Here is a 24,374-nt window from a genome sequence, read left to right as displayed (position 1 = left end):
AGATAGAAAAAAAATTAACTTAACTCAGTTTAAAAAAAGTTAATCTATTTATTTTTTAATTAGTATGTAAATCACATAAAGAGTGAATGGTCTTTTTAGTTTCTAATTTATAAATTATAAAAACAATTTTATTGAAATTTTATCATAATGTACACTGTATACCCTTTTACTTTTACTTTACTACTATTTACTAATTTAAACTAAGCTCATCTCAAATTAATAATTTACCAAATATATTTTTTTATATCATATAGCAATTGAATAATATAAATTATATAACATTAAAACATAACAATTGTCAATTTATAATTTAAAATGATTAATTTTTCAAAAACATTTATAATTGCACCTCGCATAATATATAATTTTCAACTCAATAAAACATATGAATATACCTACACAAAATTATGTTATCAAGAAAAAGAACAGAAATGTTTGTGTTTTTGTATTGGATTATTTTTATTTTATACTAACATAGTAATATTTACGTATAAACGAAAAATTTCAAAATGTTTTTAACTTGATGGATTTTTTTTAAATCAACTGAGAAAAGCTAAGTTATTTCAACTGTAAATTAAACTAGTTAATTTCATAAGTTGATTAGAAAATAAACTAACTAGTTAAGTTAAAAAGTTAAAAAAAAATTAACTTTTTAACTAGTTAATGCCCACCTTTGCATAAACCTATTATATTATTGTTATTATCTTATACCGATATGTAGGTTTTATAGAATGGTGTAAATATAGGTTTGTGGTATAAATATCCTAGGTAAGACTAGAAAATATTATTCTGCTTATTAAACAATAATTTACTATATTGAGAAAAGTTTCAAGTCTCTATAACGCAATTATTTTCTTTTAAATTACAACATAACTAAAACCGTCGAATGAAAGCATAATATTATTTTTCGTATTAATTTATCTTGATCGAAAGTATGTGCTGGATCCGAATTGCTACCAGAGTGTACCAGAATGCAGAAACCAACCTCAAGGTTCAAGATCGGAGTGTTTTTTCAAATATTTAAAGTGTGTGGACATAAAAAAAACATACATTGTAAGAAACCAATACAGTCGTCGTTACGCTCAGAATCTAAAAGTAATTAGGTAATAAGTAGAAATTGAACACGTTATTGATCACTTAAGTAAATTATTAATATATTTTTTTTTTTTTTTAATTGTATTATTTGAATAATAAAAAGATTTATATACTTTTTTTAATAAACAACTTGGTTTAGGAGACTTAAGAATACAATTTACCTCTGGATTTTCAATAGACTTTTAGTCACAACTCACCAGTAATGAAAAATGAGCCGTAACGCAATATACAATTGTGATGACATTATATTGTGTATTTAATGAAAATGATATATTAGTTATGAAAAACATGTTTGCAGTTGTCAGATTCTAACATAAAATCACAACGAAGTAATTTTCATATAAATACTATGTACCCATACTATGACATTTATAATACTATTATAATTTTATTATTTTGATTAAGTATTTATTTATTAAAAATATTTTATATTTATAATTTTTTGAGAAACGTTTTTGTAGTAAGGAATTTATTTATTTTTTAAAATTATTATTAATACCACAAGTGTGATCATATTTAATTCGAACATACTGAATGATATTTAATCGAATATTTATTGCTTTATGGTTATCTATCAATGATAGTCCACAGTGATAACTGCAAAAATTATCAGAATTTTAAATTTATTTAATATGTTTTGTAATTGAAGTTAGATATATTTTTAGATGAATATTGAATATATCCTAATTATTTTAATTAGGTTTTGATTTAAGTGTAATAGTTATCAAGAACAACGAGCCAATCAAATTTAAATAATCCGGGAATAGAAGGTTTGACAAATCACAATACACATAAATACAAAACATTTATTGAATCATGAGATGAAAATAGTTCGGAGACTTAATACCTAAGTCATAATTCCTAAGGAAATAGTATAGAATGTGCAGGATATTAATTTATGTGAATGATGAATAAATTCTCAGTTATTCTCACAGTTCAACAAACAGCTACGACAAAAGCATCAGTACATTTATATCACATCCGGAATTTCTAGAAAAGCACTTTTATGCATTTAATAATATAATATTATGTACATATCGATTTTGCAAACTTTACAATAGTTTCCGAATATTATAATATATCATTACTATACACTTCTATGAAAAAAATACTTATAATGTTATTGTTATAATAGTAGATGGCGGTGTTATTGTAGTCTGTAGAATGTATTATTGTATATTACATGTTTCATATAAATATTGTAAACACTGTTTGTGCGTATTCAACTTTATTTTTTTTGGCTTATGCACTTGTAACATTATTCTATTAGGTACCTAAAATACGGTTTTGTGCGATCCACAAAAAAAAAAAAAATTAATTGTTCATCTACCGCTATTACGTGGCTTAGAATTATAAATCTTTTGTTACAATTAGAGTGTTAATGAACATACAGCAAATGTTCTGGAATATTGTATGATATGTTTATTATAGATTATAAGTTAACTGCAATTTGTACGAGATATTATTTACTGAAAAAAAATCTCAACATCTAAACTATCACGAAAATATATTATAACAGAATTATTTAAACATACATTTATTTTGTCGATAGTAAAAAGGGCTGATGGTCTGAACTCTTTCATCCGATAACGATAAGTTTTACATGTCATGCATTCGCGTATTTGTTTCATACAATATTGTATAAAACTAATAACGCCAAAGGCAAAATAATAATAGTACGGAGTTAGTGTAAGCAAAGGCTCTTTGATAGTAAATAAAATAGAAAATGGTTTGGGAATGAACTGAGAAGGAAAGAAAGGTTTCAGAAAAATAAAACGTATTTAATATGTACGCGAACTTAAGAAAAGGAAATCAATAAAATGAAGGTAGGTATAATATAAGGGTGAAAAATAAGCACGACAAAAAAAAAATGACGAGAATAAGTATAACAATTTAACGGTTTTGTAAATGAAAAAGTATGGGACACGAGATTAGGTATTGGGTACTCGTCTCGCTTTACTCACCTCAGTGCAAGCCAAATGCTTCATTATTATCTATTATACTTTTTAAATCAAAAGTATAATAATTATTACTATATTACTATATTACTAAGTATATTAATGATATTATTGCTATTAAAGTAATTTTTTATTACGATAGATTGAATTATTTTTTCCGAAAACATTGCATATGAAAATGTCACTGTGTGTATAAATTATAAAACATAATAATTTACTTTAAAAGTTTCAAGTATCCACGAATAATATTTTTTAATTACAACAAAATAACTGAAATTCTTCGTTATTCTTCGTTTAAATATCTAATTTCATCCAAAATTAAACTTAAAATATTTATTACAAAAAACTTTGCTTATATATTTTTTATATTTTTTGGTTATATAGTATGAACTACTTACGTGAAATATTGTTTAAAAATTTCAATCTTTAGCTATACAAATTAATTATTATTACTCATTTTAAACAACAAAATAAAATCTTAATTTTATTGAAACACAGAACGTTTGAACTGAAATATTGATAACTAAAAAATAATAACCCTTATAAATGTATTTACCCTAAAAACTAAAAGTTAACATACTGATTTCAGGCAATGTTTCGATTCTGCAGTAAACCACTCAACTGCAAAACGTTCCTCATTTCATTATAGTGCTTAATCGTTATCAAAATATCGTGTCAAAACTCTAGAAGGTATTACTTAAAAGTTAAAACTAATGAGCGTATTTCGATAACAAAAAACAAAAATATATCTACTCACTTTGCAGCCGTCGACCAACACGTCCACTTTGGGCGATCCCGGTTCAGACGAAAATTGTATAGAATTCTCTCCCATAAACTTGACTGCCATGTCGTATGAGTTGGACTTCGCATTGAACCACGCGACACTATTGATGCACGTGTACGTGAAGTTTTGATATCCATTTTGGCTGAGTAATCGTAGGAAGTTCATTTGCACTGGTCCCACAGTTTCGTAAGTAATCTATTAACAATATTAATCGTGAAAAATATATATTTTAGTGAAACTTTTGCATTTGCATTTTAGTATTTTACCTACCTACCATAGTACGTTGATCCATATTTAATAATATGTTTTATTGTTTAATACAGACGCTTAAACAGTTAATACCAAATAAAAACCCTACCTATTATTTAATATTTAATAATATAATTAACATTATTACATTTTTATAATAAATATATTACTATATTGTTCTTGAAAAAAAAAAATATTTTTACCTAGCCAAAATGCAACAAGCTTTTTGTAACGATAAAATTTGGTCGGATATCAGCGTGAAATTAACTTAGTTTGATAACTTGATAATAGTTTGATATTTCTTATATCGAAGACTTAACCTTGACATTTTCTTATATTTATATATTTACATTGATTTTATAAAATCCTATTTACTATAAAATAATTTTTAAATTTATTGTCTGTTTCGAAAATTATAAATTGATTGACAAGATATTGATATATTTTTAGTTTGAAATTATGGACTTGACATTGCTAAGTAAAAAAATAGACGACTACCTACGATTATTTTCAATTAATGAGGGAGGTACTACTTTTAAAACATTTTATTAGGTAACTATCGATCACTTGTAATAGTACTTAAACAATATTATTGAAGATAAATATATATTTTTACATCAATCATATTTTTATTTTTATACAATGATTTGAACAATTAATTTGACTTTTAACACCTTGAAATACATAATGGTAGAAAATAACATTTAATAAATTATTTGCCCATGTAAAAATTTCAAGAAATCATTGATTGCTAAACATTTGTATATTGTATTATAGTATAACTAATTTTACTGTACACATTTTTAGAAACGTAAGTTTTTCCGAATTATTTAATGAAAATATTTTCAAATGGGTATTTTAAAAACTAGGTGGATTATTTTAATATTTTATTGTTCCAGTAGTAGCATTTGAGTTTGTAAATGAAACAGATGTCGATAATCAATTTTATTTTCATATAGTCCCTATTGTGTATGTTTGTAATAATTAAACACTAACACTTAAAATCATGTAGTAATTTCATATCACTCGATAAAAATAATATAAACGTATAGCTTATATATACGCTTATATATAATATAGCTTAGAAAAGGCAGATGGATAATAATATAGTTTTAAATAGTAGATACTAGATAGACACATTATCACATAAGTATGCAATATTTATTTTATGTAGAAAAATGCCTTTGAGATACTTTTGTGGTAATTTTTTAGATTCTGAGCGGAGCGAGGGAGCTATTGTTTTTACAATGGTGTTTATTATTTTTTTTTATTTTTCTTTTTATATCCTGTATACAAAATTTTTTACAGAAGGAGTGTTTCGATTTCAACATATAGTACCTTATCTTTTAGCAAATTGGATCAAGATGGTACTTTAGAGAGTCATTTTTCGATTTTCTCAATAGTTATTTAATGCCACTGGAAAAACCACCGAAAAATTACGAAAAAACGCTAAAAATGGGATTTTAATTTCTAACGCTTTGTTTATCACCATAGAAACGAATAAAAAATTGTAATATCTTAATATTAGTTCAACTTGATTACCTACATGATAAAATAAATAATAACAATATAAAATATCCAGACTGACAAACCGTCTCCGCTAAGAATCGTTTTTCTTATACAATGATATTATATCATTGAATTCAAATTTAATACAACCATTATACAATGACCCACTTGTAATCTACTGTACAGCAGAACGACATCCACTTACCTGCTTTTTTTAATATTGTTATTAATATATATGATATTGTACGGGTTTAAAAAAAATTGATTACATTTATGTATTGTTTTTACTATTTTTAATTACTAATTAGTATTAGAGCTATATTGCTAACATATTTATTTTGTATACATAATGCCAAATATTGATTATTAAGAAAAGTGTTGATTGAATCTTTTAATATTATTGTTGTGATTTTATGGAGCTATCGTTGAGACGTGTTAGAAAAATAACAATATAGTTTAATCTAATAAAAAAGATAGTTTGTCAAAGTATTGTTAATTGCTATTGGCATTCATGTACGGAATAGATGTTGGAAATTTTACATTAAATTAGTTTTAACTACAATCAGGAATTTTCAAAACTGTTCTCTCTTCTACTCTTCAAAAATTCTTGAACAATAGACTACTACTATGTATAATCCTATAGACTTAAAACTTTTAAGTTGACGGAAAGTTTTCAGAGATTTTATGATTATTAATTTTGTTTTTCATTTTTATTAAAGATTTTACAATCAAACAGTCGATAGGTTGGATTTTTAAATTTATACAGGTAATTTAAAAAAGCTTGGTTGACTCAAATATTTGCGATTCAGCTCAATATTTTCTGTTTAATTTAAAAAAAAAGATATAAAAGAGCAATGTGGTCATGATAAGTAAAACTCGGAGTAAAATAATAATCCTACCTCATTTTTTATGAATCAATGCAAAGAAGAATAGTATTTTAAATTTATTTCAGTAAATTTAATTCCGTTTAATCTTACACAAAATTATGAACATTGGTTATATGTTACCTATGATTAGTGGGTATTACTCGTATGTTTAAAATTATGAATATCAAGTTACACTATTTTATAGTAAGTTTATGAAGATAATAGATGCATATTTCACGATTAGAATTCCTTCTAAAAGTAAATTTGTTGTAGGTACTTGTGTTGTAGAGTACAACGGGATACCTACTAAGTAGTTATTAGGTACACTTAAGACATAATAATAATAGTTCAATGTTTATTTGTATCATACAAAAAAGTTATTATAGTTTGTTTTCTTATTTTATTTGAAGCAAAATAAATGCATTCCATGGATTCCTAAAAAAAATGATTTTAAAACGTGACCCTTGGGTCATTTTAACTTGTTGATTTTTGCTAACTATGAAGGTGGTGTTTAGAACAATTTAGAAAACATACAAGAGTTTATTCATTTCAATGAGTATTATTTTGATTGTTATTCAAGTGCTTTTCAAATCCACAACATTAATCTTAATTATTTTCCCGAATTTTAAAAGTTATTTTTAATTTCCCATGAGACGCTCATTAATGAAAATGTTTACTTATAATATGTTTTATAGAGCGAGTTTACATGACTACATGAAATAGAATATAGATTAGAACTAAATCGTTAAACAATGATGTGTCATTTTGTACAATTTATTATATTACATATTATATAAAACCTAATAAATGTACATGTTACAGGTATAATTATCCGTGTTTATAGTAACGAATGTGTTCAATATATCACAATATTATAACCGAAGACTCGAAGTTATACTGAAAAGGCTGATATGGTGTTGCGTTAATCTTCTTGTAAGATACCTTGTGCAAGACTCGTCAAAGATGACAAATGTTAGATGGAAGACTATTATGGGATTTATACAACGCATCTTGCATCAGCCCTATATTTAAAGGCATTATATTAGGGATGAGTAAAATAAATGCAGCAGGAAAGAATATTTCTGTACAAACAATAAAAAATGTTTCAATATTTATTTATCGAACATAATGTTTGTCAATATTTTTGAGTGGTTTTTTGTTAGCATAGTTTTTACCATTTATACATTTTTCGATTCCATAAAAATGTGTACAAATATATTATTTTATAGGTGGGTACTAACATCAATGTAAAAACTAAATTTTTAAGTACTTCGTTAAATTTCCAAATATATTTTTTCTATTTTATTTTGTTACTCAAAATGTCTATTACCTACATCACAACATACACAGAATAATTATTAGTGAAAATCAAATTGCTTATTAAAGTATAATCGAAGAGAAATCGATTAAAAATCATAATTATATGAAAATCTAGAATTATAAAAATATAATACCTACGAGATATTTTATGCATCTATACCAAATAAGTAATAACATTTTATTTAAATATATTTAAATATAATTTACGATTTTTAGCAACCATTTTATCTGGAAAATCCAATGATATAATATTATGAAATTAAATCATACACATAAATGATAAATGTCATAATAATTATTAAATAACGATATTGAAGTTACGCGCAATGGAAATTAATAAATAATATTATTTATGAATCATTGAAAAAATTCTTCCGTTGTCCTAAAACAAATATCGAACTCGAACTCCAGCAGTCGTCATCACAATAAAACAGCCGAGGAGTAGGTTACATTAAAATGTCCAAATATAACTATTACACGAGATTCTGTCCTCAAATGTATCCTGATGGATTGCCGGTAATGCTGTCACCGGGGTATACATAAAACGATTTTTTATGACGCATCATTCGACCGTGATGTGTGTGGAAAATGGCGGTGAACGAACGCGGGGAAAAAAAGTTTACCCGAAAAATTGCAGCCCCACAGCAATCATGGCGATTAAAATGTAATTCGATTTGTGTTTCGAGTTGGCAAACGTTGTTTTTCCACATTTCATTTTAATATATTTTCGTATACCTGCTGCAACATCGCCGCAGACGACGGTATATTATGAGTGTACGACACAGACGCGCACAGTTTACTATATTATCGTATTTCAATAATATCTTACTTTGAAACCGCCCCTGAGATTTGAATACCAGTCCGTCTTGTCGCCTTCCTTTCGCCACGGGATGTTCGGCATTTGACTTGAGTGTATATCTGGAAATACGCACGTTTCTCCGCCGCTACTCATGTTACAGTACACGTACACGGCGTCGTATGGCATACCCAAGTTCGGGTCAATCCAGTACCATCCTAAAACGCATTAACACCGTCGTCGGACCGATATTACAGTATAATTTTATAGACACGTCGGACGGAAATATCAATGATACAATTCGTAACATGCCAACGCATAATATATTATTATTATTATACAATGTATTCTCATCCGACCTTATTATTAATGATTATCAATAATATAAAACGGTCCGTCTGGCGGTCAGGTAGCGATTATAATATAGCCTAGCGAAATCAATCATTATACATTGAGCTCGCTCCAAAATTATAGTATTATTACTTTTGCTTGAATTCGACTAGATATATATATCGTTTGCCAACGGCAATGGAATAAATTATTAGTATTACTACACATAGACAAATTCATAACGGTTTTGTTCATTGAAATTCACTTTTGAATTTATATCTATTATTTGAAAAAAATACATTTCTTGTAAGTACGACAATATTCTCACGTATTATTGTTGTCAAAAAATGTCGTTTTGCATCCATCAATGTAAAATAGAAATCGATTTAAATTAATTTCGTTTTCAAACGAATACCTAAAACATATTTTACACATCTTCTTTTGAGGAATACAATGTATGATTTTTGTTCGATGACATGTCTTAAAAATATCCTTAACAGACTAGATTAAGGTTCTAAAACTATTTTTATCGGATCAGTCACATATCACAGAAAACAAACAGAATTATTTAAAATGTCAATACATTCATATTTTCAAAACTATGAGTCAGTAAAATATTGCTTTATTAATTTAATTATAATCTGCGTACCAAAGTTTGATAACCGCTAGCCTAGAAGAACGACAGTAACAAAGTAGTTTAAAATTTTAAACTAAATTTTATTTAAAAATATATATATATATATATACCTATAATATATTAAATCATCTTAATATTTATGTTATAAAACTGTTAAAATGTGTTCAGTTTTATACTATCTTCAACATGACATTACCTTAGCGCAAAATCTGTATAATTATCAATATTCACTCGATATACTACAAAATAAAATTGTTTATAACTTTATCATTAAAACAGTAAAATCACTTGCGCATTTTAATTTGTACATTACCGGTAAATAATAGAAGCATGTAGGCTATGAATCATAGTTATTTTACATTAAAATAATTAATCGAAAAAACAAACACTGTTTTTATATCGTGTTTTTAGTAAATAAACTATAAACAGTTAGGATACATCATACATGTGATATACTATATTTAATACACTGACCCAAATAAATAGTTTTGGAGAAAGTTTTTGAAAAAATTAAATGTTCTTAAAGAATCGGACAAATAATTCTGAAATCCGATGATAATTTTAGTATCTTTTTTAATAAAAACTGTGTACACAAATAGTTTTTATTTGACACAAATTAATACACCACCCCATAAATATTGTATGATATTTTGTGCGTAGGAGTTATAGGTAATAACCGTTTTTAACACGAATATAACTTTTTATGGAGGTGTTATGTATTTTGTCAACTACTTAGGTGTATTTATTACAATTATTAATAGCTTCTGATTATATAAGTTATTATAACTATTCTTGTCTGTTTCACTAAAGTCTCACAGCGTATAGGTATACTGTTAATAATGGAAATTGCTTGATAACTATTAATACAATTTTCGTAGGTATACTGTGTAAGTTCGTGTGGTAAAATACTGTAGAATAATTAACGTCTATCATATGAATATAATTATAATTACCATCTTTAAACTGTGGATGCCCGTAAAACAAATCTTTGCACGTCATGACAGGGTTTTCACGGGTTCCGACGGGCTTTCTTATTCGTTCCAAGTCTTGTCTCATACTGTAAATTGAACTAACAATGTCTATGTATTTAGGGCCATCGTTATTGTCACTTGGTTCCGAACTACCCGTTTTTGTTTTTGCACTGTCTTCGGTATTAATGTCATTGAATTCTCGCCTCCATCGGGCCAAAGAGTTTTGCTGAAATCCTGCCAATTCAGGTGGTAATAGTGGTAATTCACCCGGTGGTCCCGGAGGACCTGGAGGTCCTGGTGATCCTTGTTCGCCCTGCACAGAGATACAAATCGAATATTTTTCAATGAACGATAAAAGAACTTCTGAAAACTACTGTAACTGTATTTACTTAAATAGTAGAGAAGAAGTTTTTTAGATTTTAATAAGAATTACGACGTCACTTACTCGATATATATTGAAAACTAACTTTGTTCTCATTTTTATTTCTAGAAAGTGAATAAAACATTTTGTTCCAACAAACCTTGTTTCCAGCTACTCCTTCGATTCCCTTGGGACCTGGCAAACCTTCAACACCTGGAACTCCAACAGGACCATCATTGCCTTTAGTTCCTATTAATCCAATGGGACCCTGAGAAATAATAATTTGTTTTAAGGGGGCTGGAGCATGATTAATTTTCGGTCGAAAACATAGCTCACGACTTCAATCACTACGCCCAATATAATGTTCCGATATTAATTTTGAAAGCAAATTAGAATTCGTCACTAAACTATCTGTGCTTTGAAAATTTCATTTTTCTGATTTTTATTTTTTTTTACTTAGAAATTTACTAACAAAAAGAGTAAAAATAGAACATATTCATAATTCAAATTTAAATACATTGATATAGAATATGAAAAATGTACGACAGTTAAAGCATTGTAAATTTAGAGGAGAATTCAAATCTGCTTTCAAAATTAAAATCGGAACATCCTATTGAGCGTAGTGATTGAAGTCAGAGGTAGTATTTTTTGAAAAAAAATGTTTGTCATTTTATAAAGCAATATAAGGTGACATGTGCATGCGCGTAGGTAAAATTACAGACGTCCGGTCACTATGATGCCCCTATAAAACGTGATCAGTAGTCAGTACTACGAATTACGCAAACTAATGTTCATTTACTTTCAACACATACACAAGACCCAGATAAACAGAAATATAAAATGCCTAGTTTTTACTCCTTAGAATTGATTACGCAATAGCCCCCTTAATGTAATATTTATATACAATATGCATTCATTTGTAGTCGATGACTATACAATTACCAAAAAAAAAAAATCATGGATTCACCAGTGATAACAAATGTAAATAATTAGGTAAATGAAAATGGTCCTTATGGGATGTGCGAATAAACCAATCTATTAAATGCTTTGTTATTCTTTGATTCATCTACCAGCCTAAGTGAGGTATTTTCCAATTTTTTTTAAATTATTTTAATCAAATATCCAATGCTTCTATGTTTCTAGATAGTAAATACTAAACATAAACCCATTTATCTTAACAAACATTTTTTGTTGTTGTTAATCCTCACTTCCGTTTGACAAATGACTCTCATTTAGCACAAAAACCTTATTGTAAATACTTGTTGTTTTTTCCCCACAAAGCAAAAAACAATTTTCTAACTTTTTCTTTTGTTTGGTTGTAATATCGTTTATATTGAATAGGTCTTAAGACACTCGTGAATAGTAATAATAATAATAATAATAATAATAATAATAATAATAATAATAATAATAATAATATCATAAATCGTATTTTTACATTATGGTATTTTAATTTTGTTATACTACAATCTAAATTAGAGTTAATATCGATTAAAGTATTCACCTTCAGGTGGAATATTACATTTAACATCTCATATCCTTATTAAGATGTACAAATAAGTGCAAACTAAATCCCAGTTAATATAGGAAAACAAAAGTACATTTAATATTTAAAAAAATCCGTACCTACCCTAATTGAAATAAAATATCTTGACCAACGTACCTGAGTATATTTTGTATTTTTGATCAAGAATAATAATATATCCTTTTTAAATTGATTTATAATTTTTTTTTAAATACATAGTTACAATTAATGTTAACTCATACGCAATCAAGTCATTAAAACATTTCAGTATTCGTATTTTTAACTTTTACCAAAGTTTTAGTTTTTATAGTTAATCAAAATAATGATCGTTTAAAAAACATTATATTTGTTAATGAGGAGGGGTCGTTTTCATATTAAATAAGTTACTCTTGAAAATTTCTCCAGGAAATGATTATTAAAAATACCAAGAGACTTTTTTAATTAGATAATGGTTACAGTTTTACATTATGTTTCTCCCTCTCTTTCTTATTCTCTAAAATTGAAATTTTATATTTATGGACAATACCGTTTTCAATGGTTTGATAGCAATTGAATATTTGAAAAGGGAAATTATATATATATAAAAATCTATAGGTATTTGCAGAATAAAAATAAATAATGAGCCGGGGCCTAAAAAAAAAAAAAATGACTGATTTTTAGTGATGACCGAGCATAGAAGTTGTTATACAGAAATTTTGAACGCTAATGATGGATCAATGAAATTAAAATATATTTTATGACTTATATTAAAGGCGTTTACTTACGAAGATTTCCAAAATAACTATAATTTTATGAAATTAAATGAAACATTAAATAATAAATATCTATGACATTTGTATTAGGTTACCTATCTAACAATATCCAGACTGTAAATCGGGACACAGAGTTTGACGATCGTTTCATGATAGTGGTGTATTAATACAATTTTAAACACTTTTTAGAGATTCTCTAAAAAACCTCTCAATATTATGCAGAATAGGATAATTTCCTGTATTAAACATTTAAAAATGATTTTACTATCATCTTTTGATAATATAGAAAATGACTTTCAAGGATAATTATAAGGTTGATATGTTATGCTTAACACAAAGTATGGTACTATACTAACCATTAAGTTATAATAATTTTTATTTTTACAAATATTTTTATAGTTTTTACCATCAATAGCCATAATTTGATATTTTTCAATCATTTTTACCAGAAAACTTATTATGTTGTATTATTACTTTGTTTATACATTGTTAAAAAATATCTTATGATTTTTATTGTTCATGTCACATAATAAATTGATAAAATAATTTGTACTGTTATAAAAACTTTGGATACTTATTTAATGAATATTGTTTCAAGTAAGTTGAATTTTCAAAAATTGTTATTTAAGATTATTTTATTTTAGTTAAAATTGATATAATGAATAATTATAGTTAGTTTTTATCAACATAATACAATGGTTTTAATTCAATATTAAAACATAAAAATAATAACTGATATCTATTATCTACAGATATTATCGTTACCTAACTTAAGTATTACACTGTACCTACTACTTACTATAGTAATTTGAAGTAAGATAAAAAATATTGGTACATAACCAACAAATCAGTAAAATTATAAAACGGGAAATATCTTTTGTGATTGGTAATTTGGCGTAAGTACTATACAATAACAATGAATTATTAAAAAAATAAAATAAATTATTTTGTTCATTAAATATGTTAAAATGTTTACGAATTCACTGGTTTTAATATCGTGGTTATTTATTTAAAACACAAACTACAAAACTATGATATTAAATTTTAAAAAGATTTCATTAGCATTCTAGTAGGTATAGTGAAATATTTATGCTATATATGAGGAGCAGTAGCGTATCTAGGAATTTTTCAAGGGGGGATATCCAATTTTTTTTTTCTTTCATATGAACTGATATAATTTTTAATAGACATTCAGTATACACATATTATATTCATATTATTCTATAGGTACATGTTGTATTGTGTACAAAATTTATTTGGTCTCCAGGGAGGGGAGGTACACCCCCATAACCCTCACCCGTAGATACGCTACAGGTGAGGAGTACTTTTATTGATAATATTTAAGAAACTTTATTAAATAGTGGTTTATATTACCATTTCTCCTTTTTGACCTTCAGATCCTCGATCTCCTCGTTCACACTTATCACCTTTCTCGCCTTCATGGCCTTTGATACCCATTGGACCTATATCTCCAGGATGCCCTAAAATAATAGTTACGTAAATATGACATTTTGTTTTTATTATACTATAGTAAAAGCCACAGCAATCGTTGCCCCAAGGTAGTGTAGTGCCATTTTTTGAAGGTTGTGTATACTGCATTATATTATATATGAATATAAGTAAAAAAACACAAAAAAAACCGCTTGAACTCAATGATAGTTTTAGTACTAATATTATGGGGAAGTACTAGTTTAAATAATGACATTTCATTCATGCGGAAATACGAAACATTGTGATTACATTTTTTTTTAAATAGTTATTTTATAAATCAACGTTTCAACGTGGTTAGATAAAATGAAAACTTATTATAACTAACTAACTTATTTCAATATTTTTAAGAAAGCTGTGAGAAAAAAAAATATTTTGAACGATGCAACGTTAATTTATTTAAGGCTAAATCAGTACTAAGATAGTTTCTAAAACTAAGCTGACTGCTTTTGAAGTCAAGAAATATTTTTAAATAATCGTTTATATTGAAATTTCATACCAAAAAATTACTTTACGAATGACCATTTTTTAAATTATATTTAATAAGTTGTATTATACAGCTAATTACAAACATTTTCCTAGTATGATTAATATACATTCAAGTAGAATAACGATAGTATATTAGCTAATACTAATTAATAGTGTCACAATAATTGTAGGCCCCGTCAAAATGTTACTCCTATTTACATAATAAATATCGTCGTTTGACAGAAAAAATATTTGTGTTTTTCTACAAATGGTACAGAGTAGGTCAGTATGTCTAGGACAATATTTATGTACATAGTATTATGGTTGGATGTTATCAAATATACGTCAGATAAATAATATACGTAATAAATTTTACTGTAAAAAATATTTTTTGATTTATGAACAACCGTGCAAACAATGTATAGAAATCAAATAGGTACGTTGCGTCTGATCAGACATATTTTTTTCACACGATGGTAAAATCCAGATAAATTAATTTATGGGTGTTGTATTTATTGTATAACTATTAGGTATCTACATCGAGAAATCATCAAATATTTTCTTCATTGGGTATCGTATAAATAACTGCTAAAAAAAATTCATCACGAGGCTTATAATTTTTTTTTAAATTATTTTCAGCTTTAATAGTTCCACCCCTAAATTTAATACATTTCAGTTTTACTCACTTAAATAATAGTAATTTTTTTTTTTTTCATAGACAACTATAGTTTATAAAATAATTTATTAACTGTAGAGTATCTATTAATTCATTAATGACTTCTAATGTACCTAGCTACTTAAATCTTAACCTTTCAAAGTCAGAAAATGTAAAAATCATTGGTATTTAAATGTACGTTGTAATTTTCTATTACAAGTATATTCTAAGTTGATTCTAAATTTTCAACGTTATGTTGTTTAAAGTGAAGTTATTGCTTTCTTAAACAGTAAAACTTTTTATTAAAACGTTGGCTTCTATAAGTGTGTTAAGCGTGTAAAGTGTGTTATATTATAACAATTATTATATATAATTTTGCTTATTATTTGTAAAATGAATATATATTTGAATATAAATTGTATTTAATATTAAAGTATACAATTCATGAAATAGGATAATTATATAATATATCATCTAAACAAAGATACTATGTTTAAAAATCCTCGCTAGAATAGTATGTACTTAAATAATGTTATGGTAATATTATATAAATATAAAATGGGGATGTAAATATTTATTTCAACATTATACGTTTAGTTGTAGTCGTACATATTAGTAGCCACCAAGCTAATTTAATTTATTTGTATTAAATTATCGTACTTTATCCAATACAAATAATTATAAACAATTTCTATACTAATGAATTTTAGAAATTACTTAGCACTTTTTTGATCTCTTAACTTTTTTAATTTTAATTTTTTTTTCTTAGCAAGGTTTTTTACACGTAATGTTTGATATGACTCATTTTTTAAATTAAAATTTTGGATATAGTTAACCTATTTTTTTTCTTTTATAACCTAGTGTATTTTTACTGGGGGTAAATAGTAAATTTAACCTAGACTAATTTTACCCCCCTTAAAATTTTACCAGGGGTATAAATATCTTAGGTTTGTTTTACCCCCCGTAAATATATCCTAGGTCTTCTTACCCCCGTTACCGAGGGAGGGGGGGGGGGGCGTAAAAATCGCCTGTTATACTGGCGTTACCCACACTACCACTACCACGCATTGTTTAATTAGCGATTGCAACCGACAAGCGGCGGAAATATGCATAGGCATACTCCGGTTGGAAGGGGAAATATGGGCGGTGCGTACATATAATATACAAATTGTTGTATTGTTGAAAAAATAGCGTTTTGGTTAATGACTATGCTAATACTTTTGCATATTACTCAAGCTGTAATCCTCCGATCGACTTGAAATGTATAAAAGTATCATCTACAGAGCATACTGATCAACCTGTTTAAATATTTCAAGTCAATCAATTCATTAGTTTAGACTACAGAGAGGTCTGACCATTTTTCGTAAAATTACACAGGTTAAATACGAGTTGGCCGTCTCGTTTAATATAAGTACTGCCGATCGTGTCACGAGCTCTTTTTTTTTTACTTATAAGTTATAGCTCTGCGTCGCAAGTCACAACCGCGGTGCTCGATTAACGGTGGCAATGTTAATACGTATGTAACAATAGTATTATTTATTATATTTGATCATACCTTTTGGTCCACGTTTTCCTCTTTCTCCTTTTTCTCCTGAAGGCCCTGTTGACAATAAAATGAAATATAGACATACATTTTTTATTATTTGAATATTTTTGTGTAGGTATTTGATAGTAAACAACCAATATTTTTTTGTGATTAGTGTATGTTAAAAATCGTAAATATAAAAAAATATAAAAAAAGTATATAATATCACAATGAAATGAAACATAACTAACAAATTACAGTATTAATTTAATTTAAAGTATATAGATTAGGTTTTTTCGAAAGAAAAATTTTTAATTTTGATATAAAAGTCATTTTTACCAATTTCACCAATTTTTCCTGGTTCTCCGTCTTTTCCTGATCTTCCTGGTAAACCAACTTCACCCTGTGTTTAACGAAATAAAAATATTATTTTCATAATTTTTGACAAGACATTTAAATTATATATTACTTATTAGTTATTATTATTCCTACATATTTCCTATTATTTTAGATTCTGAATGGAGCGATGAATATATTGACTAATGATTCACAATGATTTTTGTTTTTTTTTGTCCGTGTACGGGATAAAATATACTCAAAACAAAACAAGTGGACAAGTAAGTACCGCTCTGCTGTACAGTAGTTGTCGAGCATGTCGTTTTAAAATGAAAAACCGGGATTTTACTGAAAATCAGTTTTCGACTAAATCACTTTGGTTATACACATACATGTATGACACAAAGCGATAATATGGAAATTTATGACAATGGAATTATAATAATACAACAAATAACAATGATATGAATTATTGTAATTCAGATAGTTATACCAATAATTAGTAAGTATAATAACGTACGTCCATGTTAATAATTAATAGTATCGATAATTTTACGGTGGTATTTAAAATAATTATATTATATGTATCGTTATTGTAATCTAAAATTTATCTAGTGTTTTAATGATTCTAAAAAGTATTGTATTTCTGCATTTCATTATATATCAATTAGTTAATAATTTTGAATAAATATTGAATAAATAAAATAATCATAACCCAAGTTCTTTTATAAAATGTGAACGGATGTTTAAACTTATTTAATTAAGTAAAAACAAATTGGTACTTTGATATTTTTGTTTTGAATTAAACTGTTTTAAAACGTAAAACGAATTTATGACACAATTTAAAATACGATTTGAAATTGAGTGGTTGGTGTTGACACAAATTTATAATAAAAATGTACCTACACCCAAACAGTTAATTATATATTCAACGTTGTTGATATTATAAATTCCGAAACAATTTTAAGTACTGAAACTTGCATAAAGTCCTTTTTTACTGAATTGTTCATCATTATGTGTTATAGAGTATTTTTGCTTCTTTTACACGTTGCTCTTTATTCATATTATATTATTAAATATATTAAAAAATCTTCCAATAATATCTCTATTTTTTAAAGTTTAAACAAGAAGGGGTAAAATAATAATATAGACGTCTGCATTCTACACTACGTATTATGATTGAGTAAAGTCTTTGTGTTATGAAAATGGGATATTTTACAAAAGAAAAACGAACTTGCTTACCCGTGCATGTTTTTTTAAATCATTTGTTGTAGTTATTATATTAAGTTCAAATAGGTATAAAAAATGCGTTTGATGCATTTGAAATACATGAATACATAATTGTATCATTCAAAAATATTTTTCATAAAAGTTATATTTTCTTAAAATTGTTCAATAATCCAATCCGTTATGATATTATCAAAAATAAATGTAGTCTGATATTCCTAAAACATTATGATCTACTTCAATAAAAACAAAATAATAATGCTATGGGCTTACCGCTAAACCAGGTGAACCTATTGGTCCTTGAGGTCCTTGTGCACCCGGAATGCCTGATATCCCAACAGGTCCGGGTAAACCCGAACCCCCTGAAAAATTAAAACATACAAATAAAAATGTATTTATTTTAAGATAATTATATTTTTTAACTATCTAATTTGAATTATAGAAAAAATATGTATTATCTTAGTAGTTAGTAAATATATGAACTTCGGTAAATATAATAAAAATATACTGCGTTGTCATTGAGTGTTGCATCCATCTTAAATATGTAGGATGATAAGACTATCATACAGACATTTAAATAAAAAAAAACTATTGAACCAAAACGGATTTTCTAAAAATTAAAATTTTTTTAAATCTTAAATAACTTATTGTTTTAGATTTAACAAACAACTCTAATATTTAAAACAAAATATAATTTCTAGTTAGTTTTCCCCTATACACGTCAATACCAGAATAAAAAAACTTAATCAGGTATAACTACAGTTTAACGTTTAAACTTTTTTTTTTTTATTAAATATGATAATACTCAGTATTTACTATTTATACTATTTTTTATAATAGTTAAAATAATAAGAAAAGTAGTAAATGTTTTTAAACGTGTTGAACATTTTTAATATTTGTTCCGGATACACACAAGACATGACCATTATAGGTATTCTCAAACCGATTTATAAGTTATTGTCCTCCAATATTTAATAATGGTAACTTAACTAAGGTTTGATGACATTTTTGGAATTCCTTAGTTAGACTATTTAGTGTATATAATACAAGAACTACTTTTCAAATGCATATGTTCTAAAACATCAGTTATTATAACAATTATTTGTTTATTTGGTTTTAATTAAGAATATTTTGATCAACCATTTATTCTAATATTTTATAAACCTGGTGTAATTTTATGTATCAAAATGGAAAATGGTAATAACTGATAACAATTCATATCACTTACCACGGAGTTATGATTAATATTAATTATCCATTACCAACGTCCTTCGAACTTACTGTATACCACCCAGAGAATTAGCTCAAAAACTTGTCATAACTAAGCCTACTTGGTGTCTAGTCTAATGATAAAATATGTTGTTTATCGGATTTATAAACATTAAAGAAAATATAATATACACATAAATCCATATTAGTGTGTACCTATTTTTTATTTAGTCATTTGGGTACCTACCTAAATATAATATCATTATCATAACATAAAAAAACAAAATTATAGATAACCTTGTCAGTAGTGACCATTATGACTTGTGAATGATTCATAAATATTTATTTACAAATATATAACAATATATATATGATATTATAGGTACCGTACTATCGTTAACAAAAACTCAATATTTACATTTTAGTTTAATATTTTTGTTAAAATTGAATGCTAAATTAGCACCAAAAAAGGAATTTTTATTTTTACCTTAAAGATTGTTTTTAAAGTGATTTGCAACGATAAAATGTATTTAATTTAGCCCATAAAGAATAATAATTCATACAGGTACAGGATAAAAAACTAACCGACCAACAATCAATCTACTATATAACATGAGAAATTTTAAATTAACTTTGTCTCTAATGAAATCAATATTACTTTTATATGCAATTATGATAATGTGATTATTTATTTTGGTCGTTAAATCCAATTTATAATTAATTACCTATTTAACCTAAAATAACCAAACCTATCACACACAAAATATAAATAAATTAGTAGGTGAACTTATCATATAAATTATTGAATTGACCATAACATTTTAGTTTACGACTTACTCATAAATCAGTAGAATAATGGTAATATAGAGTTGAAATAAAATTTCCGGTTGGTGTTGTAGATTGTAGGTACTATAAAAAACAATGGTTTCGTGGAGGTAATATCTTAAAATGCATAACTACTGAGTATGTGTATACAAAACTTACGATTTGTATGTTCTATAACATTATTATGTAGGTAATAAAAGTTTGGGAAACGTGAGTCCTACCTACATATTCTATACATATGTGGATAAAGGTTTTAAAATCAAGTAAATGTTTCGTTATCGTTGGTGTGTACTTAATAATAAATGCATTGGACTTTTGTAGATCGACAGAATAAGATAAAATATGCAGTTTTGTGGATATAATATCTACACCGGTATTATACGTCTATTCGTGGCCGATAACTGTGGTTTATTTTTGGCAGGGATGGAAAACGTTTTTAATTTTTTGTTTTCGGTTTTTGATTATTACGTTTTTGATTAACGTTTTTAAAAACGTTATTTTCCTATTTTTTCCAAATAAAGTTTTTGATAATATTGTTTTTGTTTTTTTTTATAATAGTAACGCGCAATATAGAAATGCACTTAAAAGTTAAATATTATTCTTAATATTTAAATTTTAAATCAAAATTATAATTTATATATAAATTTAAAATTTAAAATTTCTGATTTCAAATTAAAATGTTTTTAAATTTTGAAACTGCATTATTGATAAATTAAATAGTAAAGACTTAAGTGAAATTTTTTTTTTCGTGGTATAAATACTATAATTTGTTTTCGTTTTCGTTTTTGATTTCGTTATTAAATTTTTTTCATTTTTGGGACTTTTTGTTATTGTTTTTCAGTTGTTTTTCGTTTTCATTTTTTCGTTTTTTTCGTTTCATTAATTATTTTCGTTTTTTGTTTTTTTCCGTTTAATAACGTTTTTTAAAAACGTTTTCCATCCCTGATTTTTGGAGACCACTGAGGAGGATAGGGCCACTGCGTTACTGTGTTACAAACTGCACAGTGCAGGGCTGGGTGTTTATTGTGTGTTCCCGGGAAAGTAAGAAATAATGCTAACTTACTAAAAATACTACTATAGAAAAAAAGACAATAGTGAGCGTAGGTACTGTTGTTGCTAGACTGGCTAAAGTTATATCTTAAGTTAAAATTCACTTATACCTGTTGTGAATAATTTGGTTTAAATGTTTTGTTAATATTGATTATCATATTATACAATTTTAAAACAGATGTATGTATAAGCAAAATATTAGGTTGTCATTTTATATGATGATTAAACATGTTGATTTTCAGAAAGCTACTCATAATAAATGCATCCATCAGTTACTTAGTTTTACAATTTTAAGATGATTTTTCATTGATTTTTCTAAGAGTAAAACATAATTTTATGTTTTTTCATTCAAAACTTTTAGTTAGAGTATATCGACCTTTCGTTTTTTAATTGGATCTTTTCTATCCCCTTCATAGGTCTTTATTATAATTTAACAATTATTAAAATAACAACATGATATTTTATTGATAAGAAGGTACTATGAAAAATAGATTACCCAGTTATGTTTATGGCATATTGCCGGCTAAATGGTCGATTTGAATACTTTTTACTTGCCAAAGTAAATAATTGGTTAGGAAGTGTTAAATATTATCTACGTAAGTTAAACGACTTAAACCGAAAGTCAATGATAAAGTGTCAAATTGATTGCAACTTTTCAGGAAATGTATCAAGTGGTTTTAAGTGTAAACGTGTGGCACTGTGATTCCTGCCGGTATTACATCAGTATATATCACTTAACTTTTAAGCCGACAGTTTTCTAATAAAATAGGTCACATATTGAAAAAAAATAGTTAATAAACATTAACTACTTAAACATATTGAGTTTTTTTTTTTTACTTTAGATCCTCTGGTACTTTATTACAGCATGTATCATCAACTGAAATCAAATGTATGTGTCCTATTTCGATTGAAACATTAACATAATATTATTTATCCTGCGATAGTTTTCCAGGAATTTGTTTTACAATAACATTAAACAATAAATTGACCATTTATACCAAATCAAGATTCATATTTTTGTTGATTCGTTGCTTTAAAGTTAAAAATATTAATATATTTACTGGTTTGAACTAACATGATAAAAATCATTCAAATATCCAACATTAGTTTCTGTATCATGAATGTATTTTTTTTTGATAGAATAATTCTGACATTGAACCTGGATTTAGCCATGTAACACAGTAATTATTTTTATATTACCTGAATATTCATAATTCAATTGGTAAAAAAAAAATGTTTAAGACAGTATTCTTAATATATATAAAACAATTGAAGAATAATAGTTTACATTTCGAGTCATTTAACGATAATAACTTTCGTCATCTTTATTGATTTATAATTTATTACTATTGTTTAAATGTGGAGGTTTGAAACAAGTCGATCGTGTGTTTTCATTTAAGCTTATTTTAAATGCAAAAAAAAAGACGATAACTTTTCACGAAAGAGGAAGCTAGTTTGTTGGAATACAAGACGTACAATATGACATTCATCGTATTACTACTCGAGTAATAAAATGAAAAAAAAAGAAGTCTTTTCTATTTTACAATTTAAAGTATTCATGACAAAAAAATTAAACTTGAGGAATATTTAAAATAATAATGATAGTTTTATAAAACGTATACACAAATTGTTTTCAACCATTGTGTCTATGATAAAAATTGTCCGTAGGTAGTTTTTTTTTGCATACCTATTTGAATAGTAAATGTAAATGTATTTATTTATGCTTACCTATTAAACCTTGATCGCCTTTTTCTCCAGGTAGTCCTGAACTTCCTTGAGATCCTGGTGGACCTTCGTTTCCCTAAAATCACATGATTCACACAATATTATATTTGAAAAAAAAGCTTCTTTAGCATAACAAAGTATAATAATTTAAAATAAATAACTTATTATTTAAATTTTCTATGTGATTTAAATTAAGTTCAACAAAACGTAGCTTACAGTTCGTCCTGGAGGACCCACGATACCTGGATTACCGAGTGGACCAATTTCACCTGGAGGTCCTGGAGCACCTATTTTCCCATCGTCACCGTCTCGACCACTACGCAATTAAGTCATTTACACAACATAATATTTAAAATTAGTTAGTAATTCACAAAAAGTAGTTCTAGTATTTTTTTTTAAGTACTGAATTCGTTTGGTTGAACTAATTTTCGCTAAAAATCTCACATATAATACTGACATAAATAGCTTAAAAATATTATGTTATATTTTGAAAATTCTATTGAGCATAGAAAATAATAATATATGTATTGGTGGAATGTTTCTGGTCCCTAAGATAAATATAATTTTTTAATTACAGAATAAATATATCTTAAAATTGCCCAAAAATTTAACTTTAACAAAGTAAAATCTTATAAAAAAAATTTTTCCTAATGCCTATGCATTTTTAAAATTTTTAATTTTATATAAGAAAAACTTATAAGGAACCTTCTGTT

The 24,374-nt window shown here is 26.2% G+C and overlaps 1 protein-coding gene across 1 annotated transcript in view; it reads right to left on the bottom strand.

Annotated features, from left to right (window-relative positions):
• The window catches only part of LOC100164656 (collagen alpha-1(V) chain), a 49,040-nt gene that overhangs the window by 1,060 nt on the left and 23,606 nt on the right, over positions 1 to 24,374 (bottom strand). Inside the window, exons 22-31 of the mRNA XM_029486220.1 lie at positions 23,878 to 23,977; positions 23,665 to 23,737; positions 19,126 to 19,214; positions 17,629 to 17,692; positions 17,320 to 17,364; positions 14,528 to 14,634; positions 11,037 to 11,144; positions 10,498 to 10,828; positions 8,611 to 8,795; positions 3,811 to 4,032 (exon numbers count right to left, since the gene is read on the bottom strand). Of these exons, the coding sequence (XP_029342080.1) occupies positions 3,811 to 4,032; positions 8,611 to 8,795; positions 10,498 to 10,828; positions 11,037 to 11,144; positions 14,528 to 14,634; positions 17,320 to 17,364; positions 17,629 to 17,692; positions 19,126 to 19,214; positions 23,665 to 23,737; positions 23,878 to 23,977 (1,324 nt within the window). The remainder of the gene's footprint in view (positions 1 to 3,810; positions 4,033 to 8,610; positions 8,796 to 10,497; positions 10,829 to 11,036; positions 11,145 to 14,527; positions 14,635 to 17,319; positions 17,365 to 17,628; positions 17,693 to 19,125; positions 19,215 to 23,664; positions 23,738 to 23,877; positions 23,978 to 24,374) is intronic.

The sequence above is a fragment of the Acyrthosiphon pisum genome, chromosome A1 (genome assembly GCF_005508785.2).
Source record: "Acyrthosiphon pisum isolate AL4f chromosome A1, pea_aphid_22Mar2018_4r6ur, whole genome shotgun sequence".
Lineage (NCBI taxonomy): Eukaryota > Metazoa > Arthropoda > Insecta > Hemiptera > Aphididae > Acyrthosiphon > Acyrthosiphon pisum.
This window is presented reverse-complemented; position numbering and strand designations above follow the sequence as displayed.